Consider the following 13025-nt stretch of genomic DNA (forward strand, 5'->3'; position numbering starts at 1 on the left):
TAACGCATCCCGTCCCAGAGGCCGTCTCGCCAGTCTGCACAGGAAGCTGCTCCGCTGGACAGGTCGGCTCCACGTGCAATCCAGCAGGCCTGTTAGGATCCAGAGGCCACCTTCCCAGCCTGCTATGCTCCCGAGGGTCTCGTCAGCCTGCCCCAATTCCAGTTCAGCCCTGGGCTCCAGTTTTGCTCTGTTTTAGCCCTGCTCCCAGTTTTAGACTTCCTCCCGACTCTAGCGTTGTTTCTGGTTCCAATCTAGCTCCCAGCGATCATCTAATTCATGCCTATAGTGCAGTTTGCAAAGGGAAATGAGGCTTCACACCCTAACCAAGCTGCAGAGTGTTATCAAGCATCACGCTCACATCCTGCTGCATGCTCAGGCTCTGCTGCACACTCAACACTCATGTTGAAAATGTTCAAACCAAGGTTGTAAACACAAGCCTAACTGATACAGATGCACAGGCTAATCCAGCTGCACTCCCTGATATAGCTACCCATATCAGTCCAGCAGCAAATATTAGTCTATCTGCACCCTCTGCACCCAGCCATTTTACAGAGGCCTGTCACTCATCTCTTGAGATTTGTTTGCTCCCAAGAGCCCTGTGACTATACAGACACCTGTGATTCCCAAGAGCCCTGTAACTCTCAAGAGGCCTGTGACTCCCCAGACGTCTGTGATTGCCCAGATGCCTGTGACTTCCCAGAGGCCTTCTTGTTAAGCTCAGTTTTGTTAATGCACTAAACTTGATTTTGCACTTGCATCCTGCCTTTTTGCTTCACCTTCACATCGTGACAATGAAGATGATGTCAATGCCCATTTTCAACTCAATTTCCAGTTTTTTTGTATTTAAAACTTAAAATTTGTTGCAGTGATGCACACCATAGTTAAATATTAAACATTTTAATTTGTATTTGTTAGCTTTTTTAAAAAATACGGTAATAATAAATTAAAATAATCACTGTTACTTTCACTGATAAAACATTTTCTCTGCCTGCGCATTCTTTTTTGGTCTCTATTACCAGACTTTCTGATGTATGCAGGAATTCTGGCAATGTGGAAAGTTACCAGAGGTGGGAGTCTGCAATGCCTGAACAAAGATCAGCACTTTTTCAAGAATCACATCAGTCACAAGACACTGCTATGATTACAATTTGTAATTGTTGGAATCTTCCACTGCCTCGGATGAAAATCAAAGCAAACTTTATTTCATACAAATAACTGTTTCATTTTAACATTAACATTAATACCTTGTGTCAGTAAAAATAAATCACATATTCAAAATTATTTTACCTCATAACTGTCTGTGCAGACCAGTCACCAGACCAGATACTAATATGAATGAATTAAACCTTGTTAATGAAACAAATTATTAATACATATTAATAATTCACATGTGAGTGAATTTTTATTTGTTCTTGATGGGATCTAACTGTAGACTCTTTATTTCATCTTGAAACTAGCTGAGATCAGAGAACATCTGGTCCATGAACCAAAATCATAAAACATATTGTTGCTGTGATCATGGCTTTCGCCTGTCCTTTTCCTCTGTTCCCACTGTTTCCTCGCCTGTCCTTTTCCTCTGTTCCCACTGTTTCCTCGCCAGTCCTTTTCCTCTGTTCCCACTGTTTCCTCGCCTGTCCTTTTCCTCTGTTCCCACTGTTTCCTCGCCTGTCCTTTTCCTCTGTTCCCACTGTTTCCTCGCCTGTCCTTTTCCTCTGTTCCCACTGTTTCCTCGCCTGTCCTTTTCCTCTGTTCCCACTGTTTCCTCGCCTGTCCTTTTCCTCTGTTCCCACTGTTTCCTCGCCAGTCCTTTTCCTCTGTTCCCACGCCAGCCCTTTTCCTCTGTTCCCACTCCTCCAACCAACGTGCATTCCCCAACATCCAACTCTCTGACTTCTTTTTCTCTTCTCTCCACAGATGAAATTCTTCAACTACTGACTTCCAGCAAGCCGACTACATGTCCGCTGGATCCAATTCCTTCTGCTCTGTTCCAGACAATCGCAAGAGATCTGCTTCCTTTCAGCTCTGTCATCATCAACAACTCCTTATCTTCTATCTTTGAATGTAGTGCCTACTACATTCAAAACTGCCAGGGTGGTACCAATCCTCAAGAAGGCCACACTTGACAGTTCCAGTGTTACCAACTACAGACTGGTATCACTTCTCTCTTTCCTCTCAAAAACGAATGAGCAGTTTATAATCAATTGTCTCTTTTTCTCACCCAGAACCAGCTGCATGACCCAATCAGTCTGGCTACAAACCGGAACAGTCTACAGAAACGGCACTCATAGCAGTGACTGAGAAACTTCATGTCACTGAAGCTTCCAAACAGTCATCTGTTTTGATTCTTCTAGACCTATCAGCAGGCTTTGACACAGTGAACCACACCTCCAGACCTCCCGGACTCGCCGCTGAATGACACGGCCATGCCTGTTACCCTGTCATGTGGCATTAATATTTTCTTACCCGTCCCAGTGCCTGCTACGTACCTTGTTCCTGTTCCTGTGTCTGTTCTACTGAGCATACTTACCTCGGCCTTTGCCTCTGCTCCTGTCTCTGTTCCCACAACTGTGTCCTCTACCAGCTTGCCTCCTCTCCTCTCCTAACTCCTGCCTCCTGTTCTGGCCGCATCACCGGTCCCACTCCCTTTCCCCGGCCTTCTTCCATCCCTCCATCTGCCTGGACTCCTGTACCCATTCAGAGCCTGTCTGAGGTCCTGGACCTGTCCCTTCTTTGTTCGCTCCAGTTTTCCCGTCCGCTTCCAGTCCTGTCTTGTCTTCCCTGGCTCCTCCCTTTGGCCTTGTCTCTTCGTGTAGCCCTCTGCATCATCTGTCTAACCTGAACTCCTGTCTGTTCCTGCGTCTAGCCCGGTTCCTGTCCCGGCTCCTTGCCTTGCCCGTTCTGTCTTTGTCAATGGCTTGTCCCAGTTCTGTGTTTCGTTTTGCGTGCCCCGGTGTTGCACGCTTTAGTGGGGGGGTTCTGTAAGGAATGGCTGCCCTCCTGGCGTCCCTATTTCTGTAGTTTCCCGGTCATGTCTGCTTTCCTTTGCGTCTCTGCTCTGTTCCTTGGTTTCGTTTTTGCCACCCCTCGTCTGCTCCTTTGTTCCGGTCCATGTTTTGGTTCTCCCTGTTCCAATGTTCACCTGAGTCTGTTTAGTGCATGATTGTTTTGGTTTTTTGTACCCTGTGTTTGCTCTTCTCCTTCGTTAGTTTTAGTAAGTCATGTTCCCTTTGTCATGTCTGTTATGCTCCCTGTACTGTTGTCACCATTGCTTAGTTTGTGTATCATTTTGCCTCAGTGTTTTCTCCTCGCCTCTGTTTGCTATAACCTCAGCGTTTGTAATTCCCGTGTTAATAAACCGCCCCTGCACGTGCATTCAGCCTCGCGCTTGTTCCCATAGGAATCGTTACAGGCACCAGCCAATGATACCAAGAGTTCTGCATTCATCTGGCCTCTATGGGAGGGAAACTAGAAGCCATTACTGAAAGGGGGGGGGGGGGGACTCATCAAAGCTCATCAGGAGTTTGCCAGAAAGCATCAGCTTGAACAAAGTAAAATGTAAGATAAGGTTTTGTGGTCAGATGGGAGAAATTTATTTTAAAAAATATATTTTTTTTTAGGCCAAAATTCAAAATGCTATGTATGGTGCAAGCCTAGCAACAAACAATTTCTGCAAATGCATCCCAGAAGTGAAATACAGGTGCGACTGCATCATGGCATCATGTACAAGAGATGCTTTTCCTTAGTGGGGACTGGGCATCTTGTTAAAACTGAAGAACGGCTGGATGGAGCACAACGACGCAAGACAACCTGCTTCAGTCTACTTCAGAACTAATGTTTGGGAGAAATGTCAGCTTTCAGCAGGGCAATAATCCAAAGCACGAGGCTGAAGCTGCACAGAAGTGGTTGAACAACAAAACGGTGAATGTTTTACAAAGTGGCCAGAACAGGAGGCAGGAGTTAGGAGAGGAGAGGAGGCAAGCTGGTAGAGGACACAGTTGTGGGAACAGAGACAGGAGCAGAGGCAAAGGCCGAGGTAAGTATGCTCAGTAGAACAGACACAGGAACAGGAACAAGGTACGTAGCAGGCACTGGGACGGGTAAGAAAATATTAATGCTACATGACAGGGTAACAGGCATGGCCGTGTCATTCAGCGGCGAGTCCGGGAGGTCCGGAGGTGTGGCCGCGGCGTTCAGCGGTGAGTCCGGGAGGTCCGGAGGCACGGCTGCGGCGTTCAGCAGCGGCGGGTCCAGGAGGTGTGGCTGCGCCAGTCAGTGACGGGTCCAGGAGGCTGCGCCGGTCCACGGCGGGGGGTCTGGAGGCCCAAAGACGGGGGTGCGCTGCTCAGCGGCGCTGCAGGGTCTGGAAGCTTGGCTATGGTGGTCAGTTGCGCTGCAGGGAGATCCAGGGGTACACCTACAGGCATAGATCTAACACAGGAAACAAGAACAGATTGAGAGACCTCTTGGGTGGCGAGGATAGGCCAGGAGGCCACCACTAGGCTGGGAACAGGCTCAGGACAAACGGTGTCTCTCGCACCGGGGACTGGGACTTGGTTGGGACGGGAGGCATTTCTTGCGCCGGGAGCTGGATCCGGCCAGGCGGCATCATCCGCACCGGGAACAGGAACTGGATCGGGCTAGGCATCATCTCTCGTGCCGGAAACAGGCTCATGACGGGCGGCGTCTCTCGTGCCGGGAACTGGAGCAGGCTCAGAAGGAACAGCGTCTCTCGAGCCAGGAACTGACATGGCGGCTGAGAGGCAAGTAGCTAAAGAAGGCAGGTTTGGTGGGGTTGTAGCAAACTGTGCTGTTAAAAGCCTGAAGAAACCTTCCACAGTTCCAGCCTCCTGAGCTCTGTGCAGGAATATTAACTCCACCCACTCCAGTGCTTTACCCTGAAGAAAGGTCTTAATGAACAGCACTAGTTCAGGGGGTTTGAGGGCAGGTCAGGTACTGGAGATAGATGCGGCACTGCATAATAAATCTCCCCACCGACTCGTCCTCCCCATTATACTCACTCGGAGTCGCCATAAGTGAGGGCAATACCAGGGGCTTCCCATCCTTGAGCGTGGAGAGCAGAGTCTCGATATAATTCAATTCTGCCACGGGGAGCTACCTAGTGTCCCTCGCTGTGTGGCATGAGGGTTGCTGAACCGAAGAGGATGGAGCCTGATGCGACGGACCGAAGCCCTCCCGCTGCATTCTCTTAGTTTATTCCGATTATTCTGTAACGATTCCTATGGGAACAAGCGCGAGGCTGAATGCATGTGCAGGGGCGGTTTATTAACACGGGAATTACAAACGCTGAGGTTATAGCAAACAGAGGTGAGGAGAAAACACTGAGACAAAATGATACACAAACTAAGCAATGGTGACAACAGTACAGGGAGCGTAACAGACATGACAAAGGGAACATGACTTACTAAAACTAACGAAGGAGAAGAGCAAACACAGGGTACAAAAAACCAAAACAATCATGCACTAAACAGACTCAGGTGAACATTGGAACAGGGATAACCAAAACATGGACCGGAACGAAGGAGCAGACGAGGGGCGGCGAAAACGAAACCAAGGAATAGAGCAGAGACGCAAAGGGAAACTACAGAAAGAGGGACACCAGGAGGGCAGCCATTCATTACAGAGCCCCTTTTCTCCAGTCTCAGCAACTGTACTCTCAGCGTCTCTGTGTTATAAGTCCCCTTCTTTCACAACTTTCCTTCAGATTCACAGTCTGACCAATTAACTGAGTCTTTTATCCAGAAAAGGTGAATTTTTAAAAATGATTTACTGGTAGAACTGCCAACTGTAAGCCAACTCATCTGTTTAAACTTGAAGCATCCATAGCACAGTGATTAAGCAAACGGTAGAATAAAGTGTATGAAAGTGTCGTTTGTAATCCAGTTTAACCTGATGAAAAAAATACTTTTGCAAGGCAATATATATATTAAACTCTATTCTACATATTATACATATATAAAACATATAAATGTATTCAAAATACACATCTAAGGAAGTTGGAGTGAGACAGGGTTTTTATATATATTCACCATTGGGAAGTGTTGGTGTTAACCCTCCTCATTCTGTGTTTCCTATTTCCTAGATCCTATTTCTGTTTTCCTGTTCTTTCCATCACTTAGGACTGCCACATCTATCACCACTGCTGTTTTCAGCATGCCATCTATGACTGTAATGTCTGATGTAATCACCACTACTTCCTTTTCGTTTGGATCTGAAGCCAAAGGTCATAAACCAAACAGAGCGGTACTTACTGTTCACATACAGCTACATACCTTGACATACCCTGTAGTGAAATCCAATTAAAATGTCCACATTCACTTGTCCCTTCTATGCACATAGGACATATTTTCCATACTTTCATATTTCAATATTTGGAGTCTGCGCACATCAAATTTGGTGCCTAGACCTACACATGTACAACTGATGCATATAAATAAATAAATAAATAAAAATTACATTAAAATGTTTTGGTACTACAGGTCTACCATAAAGCTGAGAATGTCTACTCGTTTGCTTCAGTTCACCACAAAACTGTGTATAACAATTAGCATTTTCTTGCATTGCTTGCAAGCACAGGCCTATAAGAGTGGAGAATGCAAATGATATGCAGATTTATCCCTTGCATAACCAGGAAAAAGTCTGATTCTGCACGCATTGTAAAAATGGGAGGGTTCTTGTGATCACTGAACTTCAGAAACTGGTGTATGTCTTTTTTCTTAAAGCCATTTGGAGTTTTGTGCTTCCAGGCTTTCAGCCTTTCAGCCACAAAGGCCACCTGGTCCCTTTTTCTACATTCGGCCAAACTCAGGACCTCCTGGTAAACGCTGTACAAGTCATTGACCTGCTTAAGCCAACAGCTCAGTTGGCAACCAAATACCCCCACTTTGTGTCGTCATCTTTGAACTCTCCTGATCAGAAATGGGTTCGTCCTAAACACCACTAAAATTACAACTTTGTTTTTATTAAATAATGTTAGTTACAGTTCTCACATGTATGGTAAAAATATCTCCAAGTCCAATTCCTGCCTGGTTAATAGAGATCAGTGATGCACTCTTTTTTACTATTACAAAACTCTCAACCATATGCTATGCAGATGTAAGATATCATGACTATGAACATATGCTAAGACGACGACTATATTTTAGATATGCGAACAGCTTATGTTATCATGATAGCGCGAAAGCCCCGCCCATGCAAAATGGGGGAACGTTTGACAAAAGGTTTCACCAGCTGGTGCATTACAAAGTGATTGTTTATTGACATTCCTCAGCAGTGATATGCTTTTTACAGAGCTCAGCCTGAGAAAGGAGATGAGAACAGTTCAGGTACAGAATACAAAAAGGACTCAGATGGGACACCCGATGAACGCGGTGCAACACAACTAGCCATCGGAGTATGACAGCGTAGGTTTGCGAGAGCAGCGTGCAGCCCGAGGCCCGTCGGTCCCGTCGCCGCTCAAGAGTGTTCGAAGGGGGCACAAGGCAGTTTGCTCCGCAACTTTCGGTCTGCTTGAGCCGCACTTTTCTCATGAGAGACTTTGGAAAATTGAAAGGAAGGCCTCCAGGACTCAAGCAAAATTCGATAGCTTGTTCGAATAAAATGTGCATAGCATGATGCATTTATACAACAATATTTGAACAAACAGTAGATAAGAATATGAAGGAATATAAAAACAAGAAATATCTTAATTTCTACTACATACATTGCATTTCAAAATTGAGATTGTTACACATACTGTACAGACAATTATATACACATTCAATGTACAGTACATCCAATTATTTAACATCTAAAGTGAAATATTAAATACAAATGCACTTTAATACATAAAATCTGTAACATCCAATGTTGAGTATAATAGGGATGACATTTCATATACTTTTCATCAGTGCTGCAACATTTTTCAGTAATATACTCCTTTTTAATATAGTCCGAATACTTCAATTGACTGTCACTAGGACAGGAGTCTCAAATATCTACTATACAGGGGACAGTATGTATTTTCAAATCATATTATTTTGTAACTTACATATGATAAGTGAAATGTACTATAATGGAATCTACAGTACACAATCATGACGATCTGTAATGTGCTCTCGTGTGTAATATCAAGTGATATTAAGAAAAAAGCAGATGAAAACCCAAGTACATTACCTAGACCGTCACATAACCGACCGACCATCACTTTAAGAGGCCCATTCTAATTCCTATAAACAATTCAGAAATTCAGACGTTCACAACAATGTCACATTGTGTTTGCAATGCCATTTATTGGCAGAAGCAGTAGCATTTAAGTAGGTTTGGCAATAACCAAACGTTAACAGGCCCGTATGCCTACTATATTACATAGAAATAGATTATACACAATCTGTTTATCTTTTGGCTGACAAAAACTAAGCTGTGGCCTCCAAATCGAAAATTTTTAAAAAATATTATTTAGCTGTGATTTGTCCAAAATGGAGTAAAAAATTTCAGGTGATTTTAAAGAGTTTAATAATTCCTTTTGGATGTTATAAAAGAAAATGATCCAAAAATAAATTATATTACAAAAAAAAAAATCTCAAAAATGATTTCTACCCTTCAAATATCTGTTTCCACCTTGATACATCTGCACACTGCATTGACTTATCATGCTTCACTTCTACAAATGGATATGACACCGTTCATAACATATGAATAATTGTCAAGATACATCAACAGTACAAAGCTCACGCAGCGCTGACCTTTCATGCTGTCCTCTGGCTGTTGTAAAGAGTTTTCGTGTAATGTCGCCAGTTCCAGCGGTAGTGCATATCCGCGATAAGAAGGACGCTTGATTTCAAACGCCGGACGATTTCCTTGGACTTTTGTTTGTGTGTGTGTGTGTGTGTGTGTGTGTGTGTGTGTGTGTGTGTGTGTGTGTGTGTGTGTGTGTGTGTGTGTGTGTGTGTGTGTGGAAGCATTCGTTCACGTGCCTCTGATGTCAGTGGCAATGGCTGAGTTAAAACCGAGTAATTGCGGCACCACCAAACTGCCTAGCACGCAAAGTCCGGAGCGAACACTGCAGCCGTTTCTGCGTGGTCGCGCTGCAGCAGAGTTCCGGGCCCTGAGAGATCAAGGAGGCTAAAGGCTTTCGTTTAGTTTCGTGTCGCATACGTAGCTCGCGCGTCGCGTGCGCTGTCGAGTAATGCATGCAGTGTCGTCCTTGGTCAAGGCGCATAATATACGGGCTGATTGTTTTATTCAGTTTAAATTTTACTTACGTAGAAGAATTTGTAAAAGGTGCACGAAACGGTTGGTATACGGGGAGAGATATGTCGGCGAAAGGCGGGGTCACTCGAGGCCAAACGTGCTGGTCTCCTCCACCGCGATGACGAGCTTCTCAAAGAGCATAGTGTAGGAGGGGTACGGAGGAAGATCCAGACGGTTAAAACACGTGTGAGCCCTGAAACAGACCAAAACACGTCCACTCATTTATCAATTTGTTCAGACCCTAAGAAAAACTATTGGAGATACCCAAGGCCATAGAAACTCTATTAGAGATATCCGGGCCATAGGCTAACTTATTTATCAAGGGTGGCTTATTTCAATAGTCATAATATAAATAGCGGTTGACATTACCAATATCTGGATGTGCGTATTTAATAAAAATAATAATTTCTGTCTTAATATATGCAGAAGTACTCCAGTGTATGTTATGGGTGTCATCAGGTGTGTGTCTACAAATACAGGTCTCAGAACATGTCTCAAAACCATGGACAGATAGTAAGATGTCTATCATTTAACAAAAAGGAACCACTTTTTTTCCTCAAAAAACACAGATAGCCTCTCCCTGGGGTTTCCTGTCTGTCACCAAGAACACACAAACTCTTGACACCATGTAATTTTAGGTGACCTAAAGTGCCACTTTACCGACTCCAACATTTAAACCCACTTCCACTTATTATATTGTTTAAGTAATTTGCCCACACATCTGGAACATGAGCCAGTCATTTAGAGACTTTACTGGACCACAGTCCTTAATATGTACAGAAAAGTAAAGAAAGAAGCCATTTTTGTGTTATTACCGACCTACGCTGTGATGCCTAACTAATGCCTGCTACAAAAATTAGAGGCTTTAAAACTACTACCATAAAAATCCCAGAGGGAGGCGGTGGTTACGATCCCTGGGGCAAAGACCCGATTCAGCTCCTTCGTTCTGCTCTGTGGTTTGAGAGGTACCTGGGCAGGGAGGTGACCTTGCCCCACTTCTCGATGCAGAAGCGTCGTAGCCCGTTGCTGCCGCGCAGCGCCGTGAAGCCCTCGTAGGGCACGCTGGACGTGCCCGTCACGAACTGCAGCAGCCGCAGCCTCTGCTCGTTGTTGAAGCGCTCCACCGCGCCCCAGAACCAGCGGATCACGATGTGCCCGTCGTGGTAGCCTGGCGAGGGAAACCCACGGCAGGGCGTTATGGGAGCCGAGTGAACAAAATCGCGACACTTGCCCAGTAACAGTTAAAAACCCGTAGCCTCCAACTCTAGCTCTAGCTAATCGGTGTTGACTGAGGTAACCACGCTTACGGCCGTCGGTGGCAACCGGTCGGCATTCACCGCTCTTTACTTTAGAGTTTTAACATGCGGCATCAGTGTTTTCGCCGAAGCTGTTGTTTTAAATAGTGACGGAAACAATCGACAGTGATTTGTATGGGACGTGGGTGAGGTGTGTCACCTCCTCTGTATTCGGTGTTGCTTCTCCAGTCGTTCAGGTCAATCTCAGCTGTCCCAGCGATGACCAGCTCCAGCTCTCTGGCATCGAATACGGACACCAAACGCGAATCCACCACCTGCAGGCAGATGCACTGGGTCCCAAGGAGGCAGTTCACATGCAATAAATACATCTCCTGATGTAGCAAAAACGTTTTGCGACAATAATCTGAGAATCCTTTTTTTTTTTGCTTTTTGTGTATGTAATGAAACTACTTACAAGTCCATCGACATGAAATGCATAAGGTGTTATCAAAACCAGATAAGTCCAATTTATTTATATAGCACATTTTACAACACAGGTTATAGATGTAATGTTACTTTTTCCATTTATGTAATATTGCTAAAGTGAGACATACTTTCCTTATCAGATACAAATAACTTGGTCCACGCTTTTATTTAATCAAGACAGGGTTACTAAAATGGTCTTCTAATTGGATTATATAAAACATTATCAAATACACTCTAACTTGTGCAGAACGCACCAGCCGGAGTACGTACTAAATCTAGGAAGTTTCACTTCATTAGTTCTGTTCTTCCAGCTCTGCACTGGCGCCCAGTTAAATTTGAATTGACGTTAAAACACTCTTGTTGACGTATTAAGTACTAAATTTTCTGCTCCTACAGCATGTCGGTGAATTCATTGTATACTACAGTCTGTCTCACCACCTTCTCAAAATGCAGGGTTTCTCTTAGTTCCTAGAATTATTATGATTACAGCCCAGGGAAGACCCTTCTCATATAAAGCCCCTCAGTCATGGAACAGCCTTTCAGGTTTAATTCGGGTCTCAGACACACTCTCAATTTTTAAATGGGTGCAATATGGGTGCAATGCAATGTCTCAGAGGATGGGCACCTCAGGACTGTGGTCAGCCTCCGGCTCTCGCTTTTAAGCTCTGCTGCTACAGATAAACCTGCTGACCACTAGCACATCTGCTGTACGCGGACCGTGCATGTGTTGTTCATCTGTACGTCTTTACAGCGACGTGCTACGTAGCTTTATGGACCTTATCTCATATAGTCATTCTAGGTCACGTTCGCTCACTACTGTGGACGGCTCACCTCATAAAAGCCCCGGATCAGGGCCTGCGTCTGCTGCACCACGCCTCGCTCCACCCTCCACTTCACCATCCGCTCAATGTACTCTTTCTTATTCTTCTCTGTCACCTGCACGTTGGCGCCTCCCGATTTCAGCTCTCGCTCCGTCACCTGATGGTGCACAGAGCCAGACTTTGGGCCAAAAGCCACGCCGAGCGTTCTGCGTCGAGTGGTCAACGCCCCTGCTCCTAGAGACCTACTGCTCTGCAGAGTTTAGATCCTGTGCAAATCCTGTACACACCTAACGCATATAACTACTGATTTCAGAAGGCAGTAGTCCTGGTTTTTGGATAGTCCTGCAGGAGCACAGTTGGTGACCACTGATTTAGAACGCATTAACGCGGTTATGGCACTGTAGCATATACCCGCCCGGTTAAATAAACTGAACTGAAGTACAGACGCATTAACGTAATTGTGTCATGGCAAGTGTTTTGTGATCTGACACCCCACCTGGCCGAAGACCTCCTCATTAACGGTGAAGGTAAGATCCAGCACGTCCGTGATGTCGTTGTCCTTCATCCACTGCAGGCTCTGGTGAAACTCCTCATCCAGATACTCCAAATCGCTGAGGTCGGTGGATCTGAGCGAGATGAGGCAACGGAAGGCTCATCAGCAAGGAAGCACTTCCCTGGCATCGTATGGAGGGAATTTCAAAACCGACGAAGCTGGCAGCGGCATTTCCAACTCTGGGTTTACGGGTATCTTATGGGTCACATGTGTGGTCCAGCACAACCGATCACAGACGAAAGAATTCAAAGCACTTACAGTCGGAGGAGAGCCTTGTAAAAGGGTCGGGTGAAGAAAGCATCCAATAGGTACTGGTGGATCAGGGCCAGACCCAGTATACGGCCGCTGAAGCGGAACCTGAACACACAGACACCCACACACACGCAGGTCAGGCCCACCCACATCTGACACAGCTGAGGTGGTCCAAAAGCGAGACATAAGGTTGCATGCTTTGAGCCAGAGAAACCCAGCGACAAAGTCCCCCCCAGGAAGAAACAGAAACAGCAGAAGCCGGCGAGCTGGTGGTCCAACTGTACTCTCATTACCAAAACCATAGAGGTAACCGCGGTTTTACCTGGCTGGCTTGGGCGTCCCAGTAGCACCAGGACGGTTTAAGGTTAGGGTTAGGGTTAAACCTAAACCCTAGCTCGAATGTTACTCGAACACAATGTTACTTTGCAA

At 45.4% G+C, this 13025-nt stretch overlaps 1 protein-coding gene across 4 annotated transcripts in view; it reads right to left on the minus strand.

Annotated features, from left to right (window-relative positions):
- Positions 1-7967: 7967 nt before the first annotated feature.
- hecw1b (HECT, C2 and WW domain containing E3 ubiquitin protein ligase 1b) overlaps positions 7968-13025 on the minus strand; it is a 28298-nt gene continuing 23240 nt past the window's right edge. For all 4 annotated transcript variants that reach the window (XM_081722546.1, XM_035527826.2, XM_081722545.1 and 1 more), the window contains 6 exons: positions 12603-12701; positions 12288-12417; positions 11802-11948; positions 10705-10819; positions 10219-10417; positions 7968-9442 (listed from right to left, as the gene is read on the minus strand). In XM_081722546.1, the coding sequence (XP_081578672.1) occupies positions 9331-9442; positions 10219-10417; positions 10705-10819; positions 11802-11948; positions 12288-12417; positions 12603-12701 (802 nt within the window). In that variant the 3' untranslated portion in view covers positions 7968-9330. The remainder of the gene's footprint in view (positions 9443-10218; positions 10418-10704; positions 10820-11801; positions 11949-12287; positions 12418-12602; positions 12702-13025) is intronic.

Source organism: Electrophorus electricus, chromosome 11 (genome assembly GCF_041902795.1).
Source record: "Electrophorus electricus isolate QZ-2024a chromosome 11, ASM4190279v1, whole genome shotgun sequence".
NCBI lineage: Eukaryota > Metazoa > Chordata > Actinopteri > Gymnotiformes > Gymnotidae > Electrophorus > Electrophorus electricus.